The sequence below is a fragment of the Anopheles coluzzii genome, chromosome 3 (genome assembly GCF_943734685.1).
Source record: "Anopheles coluzzii chromosome 3, AcolN3, whole genome shotgun sequence".
Classification (NCBI taxonomy): domain Eukaryota; kingdom Metazoa; phylum Arthropoda; class Insecta; order Diptera; family Culicidae; genus Anopheles; species Anopheles coluzzii.
Window position 1 is genome coordinate 14,469,932 of NC_064671.1, and position 25,084 is coordinate 14,495,015.

A 25,084-nucleotide genomic window follows, 5' to 3' on the forward strand; every position below is an offset into this window, starting at 1 on the left:
TTAAAATGCTTAAGTAAAACTTGTTTTTTTTTTATAATTGTTCTTGACATTTCGAAAGTCCAATATAAGTTTTTGCTTTAGGCTATGTATCCTGGAAATTTGCTTGAATTTCTTTAAATATTAAGGGTTTAAGTATGCCTGCTGATAACACTACATCAGAGAGCGTTGGTGTTGTAATGTGTGCTCAAGATATACGACCAGTACTGGCGCCAATCAGGCAAGTGCTTTGGGTTTGACTCATTAGTTCAAGCATGTAGTAGCTGTGCTTTCAACTGCTTAGATAATTGAAGTTGACTTGACGTCTTTCTGTTGAACATTGCCTCAGAACCTAATTGAACGTCTTGTCGATGATTCACTGAAAAGAGTTCTTACATAATCAGTTTTAAGAGTGTTTTTTTTGCTCTAGGATAGCCAAGAAAACAAATAACATTTTAATTGAAATTTGCTTCTCCGGCAATGGTTATTGAAATTATGTCTGACACCTCTTAGCATCTCAAACACCGAGCAGCGCTACGTTGAAAGATTAATATCTCAAAAATCATTTCGTTAATATATTACAACAATAAACATCATTCTCTCCCATCCCGATGGGCAGATGATGCACTCAAGAAAAGGGTTAACATCCACTGCTCGCTAGGCGCGCGATATGTTGGAGCATCTCCGAAAGCATGCTTCAAGCCACGACGAGGGCCTCTAGCTCTATACGTGCTCTGTGTGGTGCGACAAAGGGAAGCTATCTCGGAACACGCGTACGAGCGCACCCGGTGACATGCATCGCTGGCTGTCTTGTCTTGATCGTGCAAAGAAGCGAGAGATTTTTGTTCTTCTTCACATTTGCATCGCAGGAAGGGAAGGGTGCTAGCGGAAACCCCCAGTGCAAATGGTGCAAGAAACCACCACCGGGAATGGTTCCGGTGCAGCAACACACCGCGTACCGCTTCGTTCTGAGTGTACAAACAAATAGAAATGTTTGATTTATTTTGTTTCTTCCTAACCCTTGCTTTATCCACGTTCGTATGCACCTCAGCGTGAGTAAGAATGGAGCATTGGATGAAGAGACACACTCCTTCTGGCCTTTCCTTTTTGAGCTGCCGTTGTAAGAATAATGGATTGCGTTGTTTGAGCTGCTACTTCACGGCTGCTTCGATGCACATGGGATGTAATGACCATCATATCGGCATATGTAATGTCACTAACTAAGGGGATGGATGTCTGCTGCTGCTGTCCGCTGCCTGCTATTGAATGGTGATTCACGCGCCTTGACGTAGCGACAACTGGTCTCGGTGGAATACATCCTCCATTATGCTACCGTCTATGATGATGATCCGATGTAGATATCTCCTTTACAACACGTCGATCGTGAGTAGATCGTGAGTAATGCGACGATTTCTGACCTCGTAACACTACTTCCTCTGCTGTTGGGATTTTTCCTCCCGCTGCAAATCCTCACTACCTGTTATGCATGGCCGCGAGGAGATTGTGTTTCATCGGGGTTAAGCGGGCCTGATTCTGAGATGTTTTTTTGTCTTCTCTCTTCATCTTTATCGAGCTCACGAATGAATCACGTATGGTCTGATGATACTTTCCTTGTGGCATTCCGACCACAGCTGTGTCGGTTGCTGCAGCAGCTAAAATTACAATCGCCGAGTTGAGGCTTATGTCGAGTTGCCACACGCGCGTGTCGGCGGCACCGATGACAGGGCAGAGATGTGGTAGATCAGAGTATAAAGATTTGTTCGTTGGAAATCAACATACGGTTGAATCTGGCGGATCAGGATAAACCGGTTATGTTTTGGTAAAGCCGTGTACACAAATCCGACTGATAGCGACCTCTGCTACGGTTGAAATCAATATGTTCATCTTTGAAATCGTTTCCTTAAATTATGATTGATCTTTGCTGGTGGGAAATTGATAACTACGTTACAGAGGTTTGAACGTAGGGTGAATCAAGTGACGATTGAGGGTTTATTGATGTCAGATGTCAACGGATGATCATTAAACAAGACGAAGATGTAGTGTGACAGATACACTGGGAACAACTTCCTGATAGTTTCAATCTTGAAAACCGATCTGTTCTTGATGCCCAATAATTTCATTTCAACATCCGTGTTGATAAATTACGTTTCAAGAAGAGCCTTGAACAAATTCACCCTCGATACAAGGACTTTCTTTGAGGGTCATAAAGATCCCGTTCTTTGTATATCATTCTAGGCTTTCTTTTCACCCTTCTTCATACGTATCCCTGGAACACACTCAAAACGGTTCGTATTTATGATCAGCCAAACAGTCCGACAAATGGGTTTTTATGAGATGCGTAATAATTCCTTTTATTCTTTGTTACCTGTAATTTTGTCTTTGAAAAGAGGGTTCTTCCGTTTTTTCGACTAACGCCATGACTCTTTGAATCAAAGGGTTAGATCTGACAGAGTTTACGAACACAAGTACCCGGTGCGAAACTTGATCTTAAGCGGAACAAATCTCGAGCGCCTTTAGGTCGTCGTCGTCTTTAAGCCTTACGGGTTGAAGCATCCAATGCCAGTAATTCTAGAACGGCGCCGCGTCTTTTCATTCACGACGCGTTTGGGAAAAAAATGCTTCATGGAACTGATTATCTTTTTCTTTTTTCATAAACGGTAGTAATATGATAAGCATGTGATGTAAGTCGCTTGAATTATGCGTCTCACATTCACCGTGCGCTGAAGAATTGGGATAATCTTTGACTAGCAACAGAAAGGTGTGCAAACAGCTTTCAGTATTTGAGATAAGGATTTGTTCTCTTGTTTGTTTTTTCATCGCTTCTTTTCCCATGCCGGGTCCGTATTGCCTATTCGCTTTCTGTTTACTGATTAATGTAAGCTTGCTAAGCTAAAAACCAACCACACGATATAATGAGTTGTTTATGTTGTGTTAGCGGAGTACTTCAAACACGACGGTTGGTTCTTTCTAAAAAAAATCATGTTGATTTTCAATTAACATAGGTCAGCCAGCACTTCAGAACACCACTTCTCTCAGTTGGTTCTGGTGCTAATTGATCGCTGCTCAAATTCCTTTACAATTGGAACAATGTTTGTTCGCTGTGAATCTACATTGAACTACATTTTATGGACGTCAGTCCTCTCCCCTAAGAAGATGTTTTCAACAGAAAAACATCTCATAAAATACAACATCCTCTCTTCGCGGGACGTCATATCCGTACCATTTAACATCCTGTCTCAAAATGCCGTGGGGCGAAAAGTTTAATGATCGCTAGCGCTATAAATCATGATCAACATGATAATCTGCCAAGATTACACCTTTTCCGCCCAATAAATGCGCGCGCGCGCACGTTCACACACACCCCAATGAGTGCACCAATCAACCGGCACCTTCGTTTTACAATGGATCAATTTCCTGCCCACAGCCTAAGCTATTATACAAAGTTTTCTTTTACCACCACCAAACCATCGCAAAATAACCACACCGTGCTCTGCCAGTCGTCAGCTTAGCCCTGCCCGCGGGGTATTAAAAATGTATGCAATCAAAATTTCTCACGACCTGAGACGGGGCGACAATAATAAGTTTGTGTGCCGATATTGTTTGTGTGTTTTGCTCTCCTGCTCTGGCATCGGAAAGGATCACACACAACCAGTACGCGATCAAAGAAAAACGATCGAACAAAGGTGCCGGTAGGCCGGCGCAAAATTATAGGCTAGACTGGCAAACTGCTCTGGTACCTAATAGCCATGAAATAGCCGTTTTTTTTTTCTTGTCGTTGCGAATGTTCCTTTAGGTCGATGCGATGTTCGTGTTCCTTTCAGCGGACGCGTTTAACTCTGCGGGTGCGTATGTGGATATTCGCAAATGAGTGACATATTTTTATGGCACTCATAAATTGTACGCTCAGCGCGAGATGACGCGTTATTTTGAGCTCGGATGGTGATTGGAAACTGTTGATTACACTGATTCGCCGACATTGGTCCGATAAATGTTTGCTTCCGCGTAAGGGTTCCTTTAATTGTGCGCGGCAACGATCAGAAGAAGGCAATTCGTAGCAATTGTAAATGAAAAAATCGTTTCATATTTAAAGTATTCCCGGGGAAGAGGATAAACGTTCATTCTCTTGCCTAACATAACCAAGAGTACGAATACGATCACTAGCGAGATATTCTGGTTTGAACATACCATAATCGAGTGGCGCATTTTAAAGATCTTAATTTTATCGCCGGATTATAAGTTTGGGGCAACCTAACAAACCAATTAATAATTCCCATTCAAGTTTGGTTGTCTGCATAAGAGGCACGGATGATGGCAAACGTTTAGAAAACTGCAACACAAATCCGACCTATCTCCTTGTTTGGGATTTTTTTTGCTCACCAAACTGTTAAGCCGCCAAAAGCAAAGGATAAAAACGGAACAAAAAAAAAATGAAGCATAAATCGAATATCCATAAAATGAGTGTTTGGGAATTATGAATAAATTAACCATTGACGAAAAGTTATGACTAATTTGCAAATTTGTCGAAATGGATCTGACATGCAGATTGGCACGAAACGCTGTTCGCTAAACCGTTTTATAGAGATGTTTTGCCTTAAATAAGAATTTCTGACCTGCGCACGGGTGGATTAAACTTTCTGCATTTTTATTTATTTTAGACACACATTTGCATATGTAGTTAATTATAAAATATTACTCCTGTTTTTTGCTGCAAAGTTCGAACAAGAGTCAAATGTTGTTTTTTTGTCGCCTACAAATCTATTTGTAAACAAATTATTAGTAACTGAACTAATGAACTAAAATGGCTTATATGTGGATATCTCAACCCTAAAATACTTGCTGTATTTTGAGTATTTTACAAAACTTTTATTTCCTCCAATAACACGATCGATTACAGCAAGCAAAATATCACCACGACCATCATACGAACTCACCTCCTAGGGCGGCTAGTTGACGCCGCGGACCCACCGTCGAGCAAATGACGCCCTGGGACATTTCCCGACATTGGCCTCCAAGGGTGTGCTGCGCCTGTACGGTTCGACTCAATTTCCCTAAAAATAAAATCCCGTCCACCTGCGGGGCAATATCAAGGTTACCCACCACTACACTACCGTCATCCGACTCGGCATGTCGCTCCAACTCAACAGGTAGTCCATTAACCGGGAAATGGTATCTTGCGCTTGCTTGCAGCAACACCCAGCCTCTTGTTAACAACTAGTCAGCCTCTCGCCGTAGCCGTTTCTGTCTTGATCAAACCGGCCAGCGACTGCAATAAGTTGTGCGACAACACACAAGTGAAGCTAATTAATCGATTAATGGCTTCGATTTTTCAAAACTCACAAAAATAAACAAAATGAAATGCGTTCCAAGATCGAGTTGCGAATTTCTTTTCCTTTCTTGTTGTTTTGTTGACATCATTCGCACTTTCATTAGCATTAAGACGGGTAAAAGATTGCTTTGCGAACACGTTCTGCACGTCCATTAACAATTATGATTTATTTGATGGGTGGTGTGTGTGTTGCATACGGTGAAATAATTTACGACGTGACCGTACCCCATGAGCTTCGAGTTTAATCGGTTATCCGTTTGGTTTAATTGAAATTGCAATTCCACAGACAAATGCAGTTTTCGGTTCTGTCTGCGGTTTACTTACGCATACGTATAACATTTACATTAACAAAGTTCGCAGTTAAACACGAAATAGAAAGAATTCGAGGGAATTTCGAGAGAATCACTCTGGATAACAGAGTGTTCCTTGTTTGGCTATATTTTCGGAATTAATTCAGATAACAAACCCATGCCTTCTACGTGACTCAGGCTCAATAATTTCCCATAAACAAATAACTCATGCATGAGTCACTTCTGGGTGCATAATGGAACGTACAAACCATCGGAATCCTAATGACTCCTGTGGTTTGCATTTCAGATGATTCAAAAGAAAGATTTCCCCACATATCTCGCCCAGCTGACAAAATCACCTTGAGTGTGAATTCCCCAACGCATTGCTTATTGCTCTCAAATCAAATGGCACCTTCTTCAGGGCGCCCTTTCGAGTGAATCAACCTTTACGCTTGATCACACTAGCAAAACCTGATGCTCCTTCCGTACAAACGGGCCCCGCAAACGGGGGCAATTTACGGGGCGGATACAGAAGACTTCACTTACGCTCGTTCATTCTCGTTTTCGTACCGATCCACTCTCGAGTACGGACGGATGCTGCGAAGCTGTTTATGAACCGATGAACGATAATCGTAAATTATTTCCGCAAATACACAAACCAGAACCTGCCCCCACAACTTGCGATGTGTGTCCTCCGTCAAATGGTAAGCAGTAGCGAGAAACCAAAAAAAACTGCGCGACTCAAAGATAAAACAGTGCGCCCGTTTGTGCAGAAAGGCGTGTTTCACGCGCCGTGTGTGTTCTTTCCTGACAGCCAGTGTCTGTGTGAAAGAGCCATGTTGACAGTATCATTTAAGGCGAAGAAAGCAATCGAGGCACAGACGTGCATTATGCGTTTAAAAAAACGATTATTGAGAGTGCGCAAAAAAAAAACTCGCGCGCCAAACAAAACGGAAAGGGAAAACATCAAAATCGCTGCATAAATCAATCCTAGTCCGGCAAGAGGGAGCGCTCAGTCGTCGTTCCGTGGTGCTTATTTATGGAAAGCAAAGCGAAATGCCATAACAATGTTGTGGTGGCGTCATAGATAGCTGCCAAAAAGTGAAAATTGACTCGCGGCAACCTTGTCTTGTCTGTCTGGGGTAGCATTTACCGCAGGCCATTTGGTCAGAGTGCTCCATAGATTCATCGTTTTGATGTTCCATAAGGAATTCTGAGTATTTGTGGAGGGTGTTTTTTTGGTTCTTGTTCTAAAGTGTTCCTAGATGAATATTGCCAGACATTCCATTAAATGTTGAACGGTTTAATGGACTGTTTGGCAGCTTGTTCTTGTCGGCGAATCGTATTTAAAGAGAGCTCCCTGAACTTTGGTTGTTTGAGCGATTTATTCCAATTTATGACATCTGTCTGCAGACATGTATATTTGCATGCTTCAGTAGCACTTTGTTATTTTCTGTGTACGCTTTACTGCCTGGTAGGATTATGTTGCCTTAACCTATGCTAGGTTGTACAATTTATGTTTGGTGGTGTTCACTCTATTTCTGGAAGCTTTTTGTTCATTAGACATCTGTGATTAACATGGTAAAGCATGTGACTATTTTTTTTTATCTATTTTAAGACAACCTTGATAGATCTAAGGGAATTACATTAAATACATCGTGTCTTGACCATAATATGATATGATTGAAAATGTCTTAAAACAACTTTAGTTGCCCGTAATACGAATAAAATTGTTTTATAGAATTTATCAGATAATGCAGATGCAATGAAGTGAGACATCTTGTATCATACAAATTCAGTTATTTTGCTTTTTTTTATAAATTATTTACTTATGACAAGAACTGGTAATGCTTTATCATCTTATCGACCGAGAGTCATTTAAATTACCTTATAGCCAATAATTATTAACCTATATCGTACAAAATTTTCCTCACACTTAACTATACTTAAAATTCAAATATTGCTCTTTCTCTCTCTCTGGTAACCCATGGTTAAAGTTCAAAAAACCTTATCTCATAACATTTCAATTCAATCCGGTCCTGTCAAAACATTTTGAGCGTAAAAAAATCACACAAACATACACACACACACACACACACACACACACACACACATCATTGACAGTTTTGCAACATCCGTAATATGTGCGCCCGTGCACGATGTGATCGTGCGTCGGAACAGCGGCGCATAAATCAGTCATCATTAAGTACCATAATCTAAGCAATACGGCCTTTATGGCGGTTCTTTTCGAATTCAACAAAAAAAAATACCATAATCGCCATCCTTTGCCGCCATCCGCCGTCATCTGCTTCTAATTCCGAACATTCGTATGCAGTTCGCAACATTCAGCGCACCAGGTCAACAAACCACCACCACCGGGCCGGCAAGCAGTGGAAGAAACTTGGGGAGAAGACCTAAAGACACGCCAAATAAATGATGAGCTGCTTTTGGGACGTGATAAACGAGTCATTCATGCAGGAGGGGGAAAGGATGAAAAAGTCAAGCCGGATTAGTAGAGAAGCAGTTGGTGGGGTGCTTGTGCGATCGCACTTGCTAACATCGAAGCGCGCCCAGACAATGGGAAGTTGTGTCGCTTCCTTCTTTCGCAGAGGGTGAATTTATGTGACACTTACTTACGAGTAGAGAGAAGGGGTGTTTTTTTATTTAAATTGGTCGTTTTTTTCGAACGATTTTGAACACGATTCACTATAACTGCCAACGGATAGTTTGATAGCCATATAGATTGCGGGTTTAAATTGGGGGATGGTGTTACGAAACGGTAGCCGGCCACACAAAAGCGTAAAAAACGACGATTCTCTACTACGACACTCTATCCATCAGTCGCTGCCCGGGGTAGTATTAGTCAGAGTTTGCTGCCTGCTGTGTGAGGCACGAAAACGCACTATGGTTTGTGTAACACATTTTTCACCGCCTGCAGCATTAACATTCTTAAAGACAGCATAAAAATTCTTCTCAATGAAATAGTACTACGGAACGGTGTAGGGGGAGAAAAGGAATGTTTACGTATTGTATCACTCGGGGTGCGGGCGTCATTTCGACTGCTTCCCTGTGTGAGGCAACGCGAACATAATACTGTCCTGAGGTCATCCTGCAACCAGTTTCGCGGAAACTAGGAAATTTAAGATGATTCTTGTACCCAACTGTCGACAGTGTGATTTTATTTGGGCGATAAATCCTTTTTTACGATCGAATATTTTTCGTCTCACATGTTGTGACTGGTTCTACTTCATTGCGCTCTCATTCCGGAAGAGATGTCTACGATTGATTCCCGTATATCCAGTAACACTCGTTAATTATCATCAGCGAATTCTTGCAATCTCAGTGCAAAAAATCCGCTAATAATTAGAATCATCAATTCTCTCTCTCTTCTTGCCAATACTCCCTGTGTCCAATGGGAGCTTTGGCTAATTTTATGAAAATGTTCGTTGGCTACCGCTCCTCACACCTCGGGAAGCGACATATTTCACACGATGATCATAAATTCCTACATACACCGACCGATAACCGGCCGGCAAACAATCCATAAATGTGTGGTGTGTGTGTGATAATGAAGCCATCGGTTCGCATCGTTCGCGACAAAACGATAATCGCCAATTTGTCCTTTTGAACGAGTGACTTGTGTTTGTGGTGTATCGTTTTTTCCCCCTTCTCTTCTTTACTTCACTTTTGAATATTGCTGCATCTTGATTGCTTCCCTTTTTCGTCGCCCCAAACCGGACGGTTAATTAATTACGATATCGCTAACCAACTTGGTCGGTCGGCGGTTTCTGTTTTGTCTTTCTACTCATGTTAAGGTGGCTGACGATGTGCATAATTTAACCACACTGGCCGGCGCGATGTCAAGCGAGAAGGTGTTCCGGAATGTATCAATTAAGATAATAAAACGTTCTCGATGTTGAACCTTTTTCTGCTACCTTGGGCCTTGGGTCGTGATGGTGTCTGTCGTGTATTTCTTCACTTTACTATCTTAATGGAATGTATCGGAGTGTTGGTTTATGATTTACAATGCAATTTACACTTCCATTTACATATTTTTGAGGGGATGGAATGGAATGGAATGATATCATTGCTTTTGATAGTTAATAGGTTATTTTTTTTACGTACCTTCAAGATTATTTCTTATTATAAAGTACTAAAATTGTAATCCTCAAGTGTCCATTATAGCAAAATATGACCAAAACAAATGTGTTGGTGTATATTTATTAGGTATTACAGAAGCTCAAAATATGGAAAAAATCCTGTATTACATTTTTTATTTGTACGGAACAAAACAGGACGGGTTCGATACTAACCCTGACCATTGATACGTTGTAAAGACTGGACTCTTTCTTCCGTTATAAGAACACTTCTTCAGCCACTTTCTTAAACTCGATCTGGAAGAGGAACGATAGTTGCAGTTGCCTAGATACTACGGTTGCTTTAATTTATTTCACGAGTATCCTGCTCAGTAATGCGTAACGTATGGCAACATTTTCTAAAACCATCCAAGGAAACAACCTCCATTTTCCATGTCATATTTGATAATCGCTTCGATCGTTTCCGCTTCGATCGAGTTGGGCACTTCGGCTGCTTACAGGGTGTTCCAAGTCAGTTTCGAATGTAAACATTGTTTTTCACCGCGTGCAAGATGTTAATCCACATCAATCTAATATTTAATTTCTATCGCCATAATTTTCAATTGTTTCAACATGATTTTCAACACGTATCAAGCTGGATTTAGTTTGACAGTTCTTTATGATGTGTTGAAAATCATTTGTAAAAACTGAAATTTCACTATGGAGCAAATGCAGCATTTGACAGCTTTTGAAAAACAACTTGTAGATCGTGAATAATTATGCGCACTTTCTAAAGTGACTTGGAAAACCCTGTAACTGTTGAAGATTACAGGGTTTTCTAAGTCAGTTTCAAGTGTAAATATTGTTATTCATCGCATCCAAGATGTTTTTCAGTAGCTGTCAAACGGTTTATTTGTTTCAAAATGAAATTTCAGTTTTTATCACATGATTTTCAACACATAACAAAGAAATGTTAAACTCAATCCAGCTTGAGACGTGTTGGAAATCATGCTGTAGAAATTAAAAATTATTACGATGGATATGAAATATCATATCTATTTGGAATAACATTTTACATGCGGTGAATAACATTATTTACATTCTAAACTGACTTGGAAAACCCTGTATAGAAGCCAGCTCAGTTACTTGAGAAGCAAATAATGTAAGTTAGTTATTGAATTAAACCATCAGACGTTAGTTGTCTGGTACCATCAGACGCATGGAAGAAGTGGTTTTACAGACGAGAATTGCAGTAAATCTGTTTGAACGAGACATTTCTTCACCAAGACGAATAATTGGAATTTCCAAATCCTGTTCAGAATATTTCCCGCTTAGGATGCCTTGTGGGGACCTATTGTTCGGGAAGCTGCTGTTCGTTACAAACCCCTGCTCGTTTCAAATTATACGACAAAATGCCTCTTTGTGCAAAATGTATGATCATTAGGTAAAACTTCCATTTATTCATTTGGTTTCTTTCAAATTGAATTATAGATAATGTTTCAATCATTTAATTTAGTTGTGCTAAAACTTCTAAGCACATGACGAATACTCTTTGGGGCAATGAATATTAAAATAATCTTTTAATCATTTAATTTAAATGTCCAACAGGCATTTCGAATACAATTTTCTACAATGTACATCGATAATTACACGTGCAGTAATGTAAGCTAAACGATATGGTATAATACTTATGAAGCGTTATAGCAAACCACATAACAGTTATTTAATAGTACCACAGCACACCTTTCTTCCTTTCTCTCTGTGATGCTTCGCCGTAAAGGTGTAAAATCTGACACAAAAGCCGTAACCATCTAGCAGTGTTCTAGAATCGGTTCTATTCGTTCTATCAGGCACACCAGGAACAGCGATGGCTTCACCCGGCCTGGTTACGAAAACGTGTTGCAATAGATAATGCCAACCTTGGCCGAACGTAACACGTTTTCAATGTCACTTCTAGTGCGACAGAAAAGACCACAGCTGGGTTGACGGGACAGGATGGAGGACATCGAAGAAAAAAAGGGAAGCATCTATTATAGGCCCTCTTGTGCGCTGGCTGTTACGGATTTACCATGCCACTTTTCCCAGTTGTTCCTCGTACCGTTTTGCGCGCCAAAGGCCAGGTGTGCGTGCTGTTCCAGTTATAAAACCGGTCACCGCCGGGGTTCATGGCGATTGAGAAGAAAATTACACATTTTGCATATTGCACCAAAGCGTAACGGGGCAGCTATGATGGGGGGGGGGGGGGGGGGGGGGGAACGCAACAGTGTCCAAGCATTGCTGTGGATTCACACTTGGCGTCCTCCTCTGAGCAGAAGCAGCTGGGGTGAATTACCTCTGCTGCTGGGTGGAGTTGTCATACTGGTTTAATATTAGCACTCTCGTAGCGTATGGGATGCACATTTTTAATCTCTCGGTACCGTGTATGTATGCATTCATCATCTGAAAAAAGCATAATTACCTTTGAGTGCTTTGAACGGGCTCGTTTCTGGGCTAGTTTTATCGGCCAACAACTTCACTTAGAGTTGACCATTTATTATCGGCTTATCGTGGTTAGCAGCAGGAGGACGTCCGTGAAGTATTCCCGGCAAGGCAAACTTGCATCAGATACTTTCAACTCAATTCGTTTCGAACAAGATCTTCAATACCTATTTCCATTCCCATCGATTGGGTAGGCATATTTCTTTCCATTTCTTCGTGACTCCTCAAGAATCGCTTGGTTTGGTACGCTTTATCAATTAGGACGCCACAGTCAAAACTGTTGCTGTGCTGTTGATAAGGACGTTCACGGATGGTTCTATTGCTATAGTTGCTTGGAGGAGGTTCGAGGTCATTGCCTCGCCGTTAAAAAAAGATGTACGTGTGATCGTGACCCCAGAAAAAGTGTCATATTCGGGAATGAATCATACCCCAAAATACCTTTATATGGCGGCAGTAATCAATCGCTGCGTTGCTTGCGTTTAATTGATTTTAGGAGCTAAATCCTAATCACCATACTGCTTAAAATTCAACGATCAAGCTGAATTTGGGCTTTGCTATTAATCACATCGTAAAAAAGGGGAAATTTAAATCCCAAAAATAAAACCCATAAAAGAACAGTGGCGTCACAAGCACATCCCGCAACTAGTAGTTGATTTTTATGCTTTCCTGCTGTGGAATTTCCTTAAAGTTACTCCGAAAGGCGCCATATTTGTATCGCCCTTAAAGATGGGTTCGCCCAACGCATTACAAGTAGAGAGAGGTTTTTGATGAAATCGGCGACATTTCTAGTACAGTTGTTGTGTTTTCCTCCCCGTTCGATGACGCCTTAAATGGTATGGTGCGCCCTATCGGGTATTGAGTTTTTGATGTACGCTAATAAAATTCACACAAGCAAAAGAGTTCTTGGCTCTAATCTACATTCATGGTTACTGCACGATCGTGCCGTGCATTGAATCTCGTTGCCTGCTTGCTTGCTAGCTTGCTTGCTTGCTTGGGCACCCCGTTCGGTTGCACTTGGGAAACGTTCGTTTGTAACATCCGTTCCGTTTGTGTGACGAATAAATCATACAATGAAAAATCGATTTCAAACGTCCTCCTCCCCTCCTCGGTGGAGCCATTTGCTCAATGCACTGTGACGACTAACCGGCCAATGCTAGGCCACAGTAGCAGCTGCTGCTCCAGCACTACTATATATGCGTCGGTCTTCGAAAGAAGAGGCACACCACTACACTGGGTGTGGAAGCAAATGGTTGTCGTACATCTTCCAAGTAGCTACCAGTTGGAAGGTACCCCCTTGCTATGTGTGGAAGCTGCCCGATTCATAAAGCCTGCAAACATTTGTGTAGTGAACATTTATTGCTGGTCGCCCTGTGGCGTGGCGGCACACTGTTTTAACCTCTCTCTACACCCTACACGGTGCAGGGCTACCGACCTGCATTAGCCGGATCACTTGCACAATAGTAATGTTAAATAAACAATTACTTATTGCCTCGTAGAATGCAGCGAGCGAACAATCTTGCCTGCCCACCCTATAGCATAAGAATGTTTCCTTCGGCGCAAGTTGGTCGGTTTTGGGGGTGATTTTTTGTTTAGAGTATGAGATCATGTAGACCGCTGGCACCCTGTTTTCCAAATGATTTTATGACACAGTCACCATGTGCACACATAACAAGAACAAGCACGGAAAAACCCCCAATTATTATTAAACTAATCATAACGTTTCGTTTTCTTGCTCTCTTTTCTCCCGCCGTGTTTGTAGTCGCCTGCTTTCTGATACTGACCGAGCTGGGCCTGTTGCCGCAAGTGGTAAAACGTGGCTTCTACTGCAACGATCAATCGATCCAGCACGAGTATAAGGGCGATACGATAACGACCGTCACCATACTGTTGAGCGGGCTTGTGCCCATGCTGCTGGTAAGTTGCTTTTTTTTCACCTTCCTTACAGCACGATAAGTTGGATTTAACATTCCGCCCGATTTAGAAAGTGTACAGATTACTAGGGGTGTGAACAATGCTGATTATTTGCTTTTAGGTAAACGCTTTTGCCCCGATACCACCGTAGCTTACTGGTTCACATGTGGCGTAAAGTACGTCACATAGCGTGCGTAAAATATACGCACTAATCGCAGTGCAGTCCATTGTGTGATAAGGTGGGAGTAGGACAATGAAACTATAAAACATATAATCAAATGTCGGAACTTTACAAGTTGTTGTAACCAATGCCTGGCCTTTTTCTGGGGCTGGTCAAGAAACACTTGAAGATATACTTGATCATTCCAAAACCTCATCGGGCAAACCATAATATCCATTGCGAGAAGATCTTGAGAGATTAAATAGTTGAGAAAAAATGAGATGTAACAACTGAACTGGATCAACAATTTGATAGCGACCAGCAATGTGTCAATTGATAGGATCTATCAATCGCTTGGAAGATAGAAAAAGTGGATGGATCACGTAAACACATTTCCAATCCTTGCCAAAACAAACCAAATTGATTGCTAACATCTTCAATGTCTACAGAGTACAATTGCATGACTTGTAAGATCAATTTGCTTGTGACTAGGAGATGTCTGCAAGAAACATTTAAATGTATATTCTTCCTATTTTGATGTTTTTGATAGCGTTTCATGTGCTTCAAACTGAATAGATGATTGGGGAATGTTCTCATGGTGGACCGAACGCCCTGTTTCACTTCGGGTCTTTAGGACTTCCTTTAGGATATGTGATCTTCCAAAAAGCTCAGTAAGCCCGTGGTTCTGTTGAAATTAGTGACCCGCTTAGGGTACCGGGGGCCCTAGGCGGTAAGACGTGCAGAAGCCCGCTGTAAATCGTACTATAGGCTACCCATCTACGGGGCCCCAGGCGATCACCTAGTTCGCCTACCGTTAGATCCGCCGCTGGTTGAAATAGTTATTGAGTAGAAGTAGTTATTAGTCAGGGTCTCATGTGCCAAATGTTGTGTGCCTATTTTCTGGATAATAAGCATGCAGTTTACTGCTGGAACCTGATTCCATACTAGACACGAGTTCTTCCAAATATTCTACTAATAATTAACTCAACTAGCTCCAAACAAGAACTACAACCACGATGATCCAAAGATCTCCTGTTGAGCTCCAATCAGTAGATGCTCTCTATTCCTTACAAGGAATCATAACAACAACGACGGCAAGCGGAATACAAATCCGCATATTCATTTATTTTACGTCCAATTTCAGACGCGTGGTGTAGCACACATGGTGGCAAACAGTTCCCAGCGCCACAAATCAAAAGATTAAATTTATGATTCCAGACAAACGACTTCATATTGACACATGTTTTCCTGCTCCCGAGACTGGTGGGTTTCGGGAGGGTTGAATAGATTGTGACCTTGTAGCGAAAAAAATCACATCTCCTCACACACGGTTCCTATTTCACAGACCAGATTGCCCCCATTTGGGTGCCACCTCCTTCCACCATTGGGATTATGAATTATTAATGTAATCATTCTTTCGCTCTTCTTGCCTTCCACACACGTATATATCAATCCATTGTGGCTTGACATTTCGTGTTCAACACGTTGAGCATAATGAAAAACGCATCGAGCGCGTCGGTAAACCACATCGTTCCGCTAATCCGCCGTATTGTTATCAAAGTTGGACACGGGTTCCTGTCTCTCTGCCTCTCTCTCTGCCGCTCTCTCTCTATGTACTAGTCTTGCCAAACAATGTAGGCACCAAAACAAAACCACCCGTCGCGAGACGATGCAAATGTGAACAACTTTTCGAAACGCACAAACGACCGGACCAGCCGTCAGACCTCAGGGAGACCTGCCCGGTAGAACATGATGTACCAGCCCACCAAACGCCACTGGACACACCGGGGGGGGGACACCGACTGGGCCTGAGCATTTGTGTAAGCGTTTTCGTTCGATCGCGTGCCCAGCGTACACGGAAGGCTTCTTTCGCTTTCGCGATACGATCACCACCGTACACGATCACCGATCATCATCATTGGGCTGTCGTTTATCTGCGGCAGCTATTAGCATACCAGTGCCAGGGCCTTTGCGCGCGCACCACTAATCAAACACACCTTCGGAAGGATGTGTGGGCCGCAGCTTCACAGCCCCGCTATAGGGAATGGAGAAGAAAGCCAAACTCGTCGTTAAAACACGTTTTCTATAAACACGAGCGGTTCTGGCGGTTCTGGCCGTCGTTGTCGTCGTCGTCGTAGCCGTTGGATACGGCGGTGACGATCACATAAATCAAGCACGCCCAGGTTCTGTTGTGTTTGCGCTTCTTCCATAACCACCCCGGTGGAAGGTGGAAATTTAAATATTTTGACCTCTTCCCATCCCCATCGGTCCCCCAAGGGATGGGCGATCTTTAGCACGATCGCGATCGAAGAATTTAACTTCAAATTTGCTTCCACTTCCTCCCACCGTGTCCGATCTGCCCGCGAATCGAAGGGCGTTTATATGATGGGACGTTGTGTGCAATAAAATGAATTTCGTGCAGCCATTAAATTAAACCCCTCGCAAGATGATGATGGTTCCCCTTCAAGCAGCACCCCGGAAGGCGAGATTAAGATCGTAAGCAGTCGATTTAGAGGAGACCGCATTTAACGGGTCCAAAGGGACACCAATCCCGTTTCACCGCGTGCCCGTGATCGATAGCGGAGAGGTGAGAAATTACCGAAGAAGATGAATTAATTAAAGCCACGAAACGCTCGACCGGCCAGACGATCATGACACGGACCTGTCGGATAGATTATCGCCTTTGTCGTCGAATTAAAACAGTTTGGGTCGTAAATTTCTCGCTTTTCCTCCGCACATCGCTTATCGTACGCTCGTACGCGTGATGGAATGAGCAGTGTGACACGAGCAAGCAAGCAAGCAAGCAAGCACAATTACACGTTGGGTGGTAAAATTGAATCAACTTTAATGTTTTATGAGTCTCGGCTCTATCTCTATAAACCCTACGACAAAGTGCAGCACACCCAGCCAGACACGCCACACATTATCGGACGATAGTTTATTGGTTACTGGTTCGAATCTATCGATGTATTCTTCGTGCCTTTCTCTCTCTCACTCTGCATTGTCTCCTGTTACTGGAGGACTGGAGGACATTAGTTCCCCCCTTGCATACCATCAGGGGGTTTGGGTGTGAAATTGATTGGATGTCTTGATTTGATGTAAGTTTGGGCAAGCCTTTTGGGATTCGAATGCTTACCCAAACGCATAGAGCGGGTGAGGGATTAAATTACATCAGATTTATAACTCGGAGATGTAATGGAGGCACGTCGATCGAGCTTCAAAATTATTCAACTCTAATCATTCAAGCTTAATGGTGCGTTGTTTCTCTAAATGGCTTTATCTTCATGTCTCCGCTCGTAAGGCACTATTCCCTGTTGTAGCTAGAGAGAGAAGGAGAATAAACTGCAGTTTTTGTTTATTCATTTTTAGGTTTTTTGTTTGGTCGACATTTTGAACGCACGCTTCATTGGATTCTTCTGGAGATTGGTGCAGGCTTTAAGTAAAAATGATAATTTATACTGAACTTGTTGGTTATTAAAGGTGGACCTCACAACCATCATGTTATATCTTTAATCTGTTGATTCATCTCTGACTTGAATACTTTGCGATGTTACTTGCAAAATGTTTAATATACCTTTATGCACTGTCTGAATTTGATATACGATTAATAATTTGCAATTATAAGTGTCATATTCCTTTAATTAACCTGAACTCTTCGAGCCACTTGTTCGATCATTAAATTCCAATATATATCGCCTTTGCGAACAGCGTTGCAAAACATCTTCTTGTCCATTTGGACTTCCCCTTGTTGGGGCCCATCTAATGCGGGTACGGGGCTTTAGTAGAACTAGATTCGGACCACCGTCCGATAAGATCTGATAAAGCACCCCTAGCCACAATTGCCTTTATCAAACCTCCACACGCACACCCAGTTTCTATTGATAAAAGCAGCAATCAGTGTAGTGCCATGCCCTTCAACAATGTCAACAGCAGTGAGACAGCAGCGCAAACTTCATTCAACCCCTCATCTTGGGCGCGTCTTGGCTGAAGATATACTCTCTGGAGCAGCCAGAGCAGCCACTTGTAATAATTCTTCAAGTGAGGCACATACACGCGCTGGAATATTTACCGTAGGGTACGAAAGACACACACACTCAGACTCAGAATTGATAAATGCACCTCGAATGCACCTCGAATGCAGCTTTTGCACCGGAAAACCTTGACTCTACACTATCTACAGAGTGCGGCTATTAATCAGCTATAATTTACCAATAGCCGGATCTTGGATCTCTTGAGCGCCTGTTATTTTTTGCACCGCGAGACCCATTGATTGAGGTCTTGCTATTAGTGTGTTTGTTTATTTTCTTTTTCTGTGCTATCACCGCTATCAGTGAGCTATTTTTCAAAGGGATTTTCTCACGTTTGCTATTGCCCACCTTTGCAGATATGGCTGACGGAAGCACTGCTCTACACACCCTCGATCAGCATGAGCAAAACCGAAACCGAGTCTCGGGCGGGCGGTTCCTGGCGGGAGGCCTGGTACTGGTCGAAGAAGTACGGCCGCGGACTTATCACCATGCTAGTCATCATCGGTACCATTAAGGTGGGTTGCTTTTCGTTCCGTTCGTTATCTTTCATAGGAATTTTGCTGGAATTAAGGAAGCATTTTTCTGTGTATTTCGGCTATTTTACAGATTTTCCTCGGCGAACTACGACCCCACTTCCTGAGCACCTGTCAGCCGGACGTGGAGTGCAAGGGCACTGAGTAAGTAATACCTTTTTCTACACTACACTACACTAACAGCACTATCTCAACAAGCTTAAGCTGCCGCGAGCTACACATTTCAAGATGAATTACAAGCGTTGTAATTTTTGGCCCATCTACCATCTAAAGCTATAACGTCTCCTTACGCTTTGCTATGTTTGCACAACATACAATGTGTGTTTGTTTTACAAACACCGATCATGTTACGCTATGATCTCCATCTCCATCTCCGACTGAGGTACGCCCTGCGGTGGATCTTGATTTGCGGTTGCTCGCGAGCAAATGTTTGTACAACCTCAATCACATAGATGACATATTCTGATGAATTAGGCATCTCGGGCGAACTAATCTCGAGTACTAATATTTAATGCTTGATCTCTGCACTGAAAGCACAGTCGGTTGATAAAATGCAGGGGTCGGCAAACTTATTAAAAGAGAGCAAAAATGAGGGAATCCAAGGAATTAATTTACTAAGAGGAGCTTTCGGAAGGGTTTATTAGCTTTTTTTAAGCTTCCTTTTTAAATTCGACAGAAATTTACATTTTTCGACAGTTTTTAGTTGTGTAGTCGTAGGAGGCGTTTAAAAATTTACGAAAAATCGTTTGAAAAACATAACAGATTTCCTTTCATTAGGAAGTAACAACATTTTTAAAATATAGGTCTAATAAGTTAAAAATAAAACCGACGGAAATGGGGTTTTCAGTTACTCTTTGCTGTTAAATGAGTCAAAAAGGCTTAGCGCAAGAGTTGAATATTTATGAAGCAGATATCAGAGTTTAAATTATTAGCAACTACTACACTACTTTTCCGCATTAGTGCCATTGAATGACATCTAGTGCGAACCTTGAAGGTTTCTGGCCCGAATTTAGGTTAAATTATTACAAGATGGGCTGGACGGGTTGTCCGTTCGAAGGCTTTGATAAACAACAAGTACTCCTTTAAGCCTACATTTACTCAATTTACTTACTTACTTACTTAGTATAAATAAGTCTAATAGCATTTTATTAGATCGGCATGATCACAATGCGCTGGTTACGGCAAGATTAAGATGATGAATAGGAGAATATTGGTTGTACATTGAACAAAGGTTGATTGAACAAAGACAGAGCACTCAATTTAATTGGTACATTACATTAGAGAGCTATTTCGTAAACTTTGCATCTAACACACTGAAACACTGGAGTTCTAGTTACACAAGGAAAAGTAAATAAAGTCGACCCAAAACTGGGCGTTTGCGATTGATTTGGAGGGGGTGATATTGTTTGCAGCAAATAGTCATTGTTTGAAATTAGACTATACATACATTTGCCTCGAAAGGTGTCATAATTTGTGCGTCTTTTGCTACTTGCTCGCTTAGGTTGTCACATAGGTTAAGAACTAATTTCGGAACAGATTTGTTGGACACTGAGCTCACCACAATTGTTGCCACAAACGATGCCTTTCTGGACAATATTGACACGCTAAATTATTCAGTGATTAACATTCCACAGACAGATCTTTTTTTCTCCATTTTTGTAAACACGGATCTCTCGGCATTGTTTTAACATCATCTTGCCGGTACAACAAACAACCAAAACAATCAATCCAAAATCAACAATATCCACCACCATCTATCAATGTCCTGTGTGTTGTGTATGCAAAATTGGTCTCGCTCGCATCGTGTTTGTACACTTCAAGTGAAGATGTCCGCGAAATTCCTCAGCCGATGTGTGTGCAGACGTTGTTTGATTGTGTCTGAACCCGATCAGACATGACGATCCCCGGCACCCCGGGAGCCTTGCTTCTCGTAGGATTAGACACCATCTGCGTGGGGTGGTTGAAGCAGCGCAGCAGCAAACCCACCGAACAGTTCCGGTTTAGTGAATGATTTACAAAAGGAATGTTTAATACGGCGGGCGCCTTCTCCACAACAAGCCTTCTTCTTGGGCGAGACACGATGCGTAAATAGTGTGGGGTACGGCATGCGTAACCGGATAATAAACGTGTTGCGCTGGTGTCACACAAACTCCCTTTCTTCGCACTGTGTAATTGATGATTATTACATGGGTTGATGGCTTTCGTCGCGGAATGAATGTTACCATCGTCTATTGTGTCGGAATCTGGCAATTTGCATCAAAATTTATGTTGTCACTGGATTTTAGAGCAGCGATAAAATTAATTTTTGTCCACCCGAACGGAGAGAGGTATCGATGATCGCGGGTTGTGCGATCATTCGATTCAGTTTGCAAAGCGAGGCAGACGATTATTCTTAAGCTGCTTTGGCAGTTCGTAAACCTGGCACCAATATGGGTGGAAAGGCTTCAAAATGTCAATTTAAATTCATTTTTGTGCTATTATTATAAAGCCTGTAGAAAAATTCTATAAAGAGAATGCCCATTATTCCCACTACAAGCCTCTTAAAAGATGATTCCTTATAGATATGACTACGATCGTCTCTCCTTTTTGTCTATGGTCCATATCCTCGGAAGCTTATACCCAGACTTGTCTGGCTGACTGGCTTTTATAAGCGGCTTACAGAAGTTACAGACTTCAACACAAAGCCGCGCGCCACTTTAACACTGCCAAAGAAGGGGGTTTAATTTATGATCGCCATCGAATTGCATACTAGCGACATATAAAACTATAAACTTAAAATGCATTCATGGTAGGTTTGCCTTCACCGTCTGCATGCATCGGGTTTTCGGGAGGATCCGACGTAGTACTGCACTGTTTCCGGTCCGGCCAACAATCCCTCCATTGATTTGTCTGTCTGTTTATGATCATTCTTTGCGCTCCCGTCCCCTCCTAACACGATAACATGAGCAAGTGTGAGGTCCTCGGGATATAATCTGTAAAAAAACCGGAGGGAATAGGTTAAATCGGTCATAAGCTTTAATAGAGCCATCCGTCCGCCAACACGACAACGAAGCGCTCAATCCCCCCTTGCAGCTACAAAAGCTTGTCATTGAGTGTTAAGTGCACGGAAATAGTTTATTTCAATTCAACCTTCCTCCCCCGACGATAACGATTTATATATGGTACCTAGCTGTATAAAAAATCGTAGAAACAACAACGACAGCACGATTTAATCGTAATCTTTTAATAACGCTCACAACTCACAAAGCGCATTGCGGAAACGGGCCTACATACGCGCGAAATACGCGTTTGTGTGGACTTACACCGTAACGGACAGAGGGCGTCACTTTTGGGTGCGCAAGTGCTTCTCGTATTCGTCCATCGGTCATTGTCACACTATTGCGAGGGAATGTTCCTTTCTCACGAAAGCGGGGGGCAAGTGTTTGAGTGGGCACTCATATTTCACTAACTTGCGAACGAGAAGAGCATTCATTATATGCCGCACAGATGTTGTAACTCAATGCCTGCGTAGTGATGAATAATGTCTTTTGGCCTTAAAAGTGCGTGAAATTTTGCCCAAACTGAGCTTGGTTGCCAGTGTTTCGTTCAAAGAAAGAACCGCCTCTGGTACGCAACGGGAGGTCCAGCAGATCTTTCAGGTTTTTGGGTCAAAGCGTTCCTTGACGTGGCGCATATATGATGCCTTATCTTCAAATTTTTTGGGATAACGGCGATCATGATCGATAAAACCGATAGGTTGAGACGGTAGGACCTCACATATGTGAGTTTAGAAGGTTTACATTTTCCAGGTGTTCTAATAGTTGTGGGACATTTTATTGACTCTTTCTTAAGTGAAACGAACTCAAAGTAATGGGAATTGGACTCTATTGCACCCTTGTTGGACAAATTCAATAGGAATTTCCAAGGAGCCTGTCCAAAAAGGGTGCCATAGAGTCCAATTTCTAACATACGAAGTTCACTTACCAAAGGAAAGAGTCAAGAAAATGTCCCACAACTATGAGAACCCTTGAAAAACCCTGTAATGCATGAATGGACTGAGCTTCGAATCGCTTAAAATTGCTAAAAAGTGTTTTATGCATGTGTCACGAAGATAGTCAAAGTCGTTCTACATGGACGACCAAAACTAGTGATGTGCATTATGGATCAGATTGAGTCAGTGAGGTAAATCTTTAAAGTGAATCAGTTGAATCAAAGAGTTTTGATTCAACACAGTAACTCCGCCAGTAGCACCAACCTCATAAAATTACCAATTTCCGAACCGAATTTTTCGATGAAGTCCCGGCGCCTATTTTTTTCTTCTAGCGTGTGATTTGCAAGTAAACCGAGGGTCCGTCGGTCGATAGTAGTGATGGGTAATCCGGAGTGGAGTCGTCGATCAACTTCGACTCTGATACTCAAAATATCAATCCGACCCGAACCATAATTGGCTTCGATTTCGCAATTTTGGACAAATCCGAATCAGTCCGGATTAGCGATGTTAAAAATCATTTTGAAGATCGGCTCATTTCAGGTTCCGGTTTATTATGGTGATCTGGATCAATCATTCAATCGTTCATTCCCTTCTTAACCTGGCCGTTTATTGCAAATTCTGCTGTAAAAGAGAAAGAGAACATCTTTTACAGAGCTTTACCAAGTTTTTTTTATTGGTTCCCATAGTTGTTTGGTCCATTGCCACAATTTATGAAAGGTTTCTCTTCTTTTTTTGAGTTATATTGATATCCACGAAGACGATATCTAAATTAGGAAAAAGGATACAAAAATATATAGGAAATGGTGGATAAATCGTGAGACGAACCCAGAAAACTACGGGAATCAACTAATACATGGAGGAACTTCTGTATCCACTGCTGTTCAAAGGCTGGTAGAGGCAAAGCACGAGGCGAAGAGATGCAGTACGCGTTAACGAGCGAACGAATGAATGGGCCAGCCATATTTTCATCATTATTGCCGAATGGACAATACAATCGCTAAAGCTGCATCCACACGATTAGCGCAAAAGAGTCAGGGTTTCAAATTTTATAGAGAAGCTCAGAGAAGCGATGATCCGGATGTTTCAAAAACTAAAAATGAAAGTTGCTCACTTGATCATTTGGAGCATTCGATCATTTGCATCTGTTTCTCTAAGAGAAGCGATGATCCGGATCTTTCAAAACTGATGCATGTTGATTGACTCGCTCACTTCACAGCTCCGGATCATTTCAATGAATCCGGATCTTATCTTACATCTCTTGTCCGGATCATAGTCCAGATGGGTCCGAATGGGTCCGGGTCGACACGAGTCTGAACGAGGACTCAGCCGGAGTGATGTGGACTGATCCGGACTTATGCGAACCCATCCACATTAGGAGTCGATGAGTCCGACACTTGAAGAGTGATTTACAGGGTTTTCCAGGGGTTCTCATAGTTGTGGGACACATCCTTGACTCTTTCCTTTTGGAAGTGAACTCCATATTTTGGAAATTGGACTAAATTGCACCCTTTTCGGACAGGATCCTTGAAAATTCCTATTGGTTTTGTCAAACAAGGTTGTTATAGAATCCTATAACCATTACATTAAGTTCATTTCACGTTCGAAAGTGTTAATAAAGTGTCCCCCAGATATGAGAACTCTTGGAAACCCCTGTAACTCTCCTTTCTAACAAACCAACTCTGAGTTAATGCATCCAAAACCCAATTTTACAAAGTAGATTTTGAATGGTTTAAAGGTATTATAGCAGCGTCCAAAACAATCCCAAATTGTTCCCAATTCTTTACACTGTACACCGTTACCTGTTGGCAACCAGCATCTTTATTTGCATTTCATCTCTGCAGCTTAAAGAGCATTGAAGTCTTCTGTTTGGACAATCACATAAAAGAGATAAAAATACAAAAAAAAAATGATGTCACTACTTTGAATTATAATCTACACAAAAGATAATCTTACTAACTGTCTTTGCTTCTTTCCTTCCCTCTAATTGCCCACCGCCAGATTCGTCAGCTCGTACACCTGCACCAACAGCGAGGAAAGTCTGTACTTTGTGCGAGACGCTAGCAAATCCTTCCCCTCCGGACACGCCGCCATGTCCGTGTTTGAGGCCATCTTTCTCATCTGGTACCTGGAGAAGCGTGTGCCCCGTCTGCGGACGCTCTTTACCATTCCGCTGTTCCAGATGGTCCTGATGTGTTGGGCCGTGTTCTGCTCGCTCTCGCGCATCACCGACAACCGGCATCACTGGTGGGACGTACTGGCCGGCACTATAGCCGGTTCAATCGCAGCCTTTATGACGGTAAGTCTCTAAAGAAGGGAAGGTAAATGGTAAATGGTAG

At 42.2% G+C, this 25,084-nt stretch overlaps 1 protein-coding gene across 2 annotated transcripts in view; it reads left to right on the forward strand.

Moving 5' to 3' along the window:
* LOC120955693 (phospholipid phosphatase 2-like) overlaps window positions 1-25,084 on the forward strand; it is a 49,838-nt gene that overhangs the window by 23,606 nt on the left and 1,148 nt on the right. For both annotated transcript variants that reach the window (XM_040376779.2, XM_040376778.2), the window contains exons 2-5: window positions 13,906-14,060; window positions 18,602-18,760; window positions 18,852-18,922; window positions 24,747-25,044. In XM_040376779.2, coding sequence (XP_040232713.2) covers window positions 13,906-14,060; window positions 18,602-18,760; window positions 18,852-18,922; window positions 24,747-25,044 — 683 coding nt within the window. The remainder of the gene's footprint in view (window positions 1-13,905; window positions 14,061-18,601; window positions 18,761-18,851; window positions 18,923-24,746; window positions 25,045-25,084) is intronic.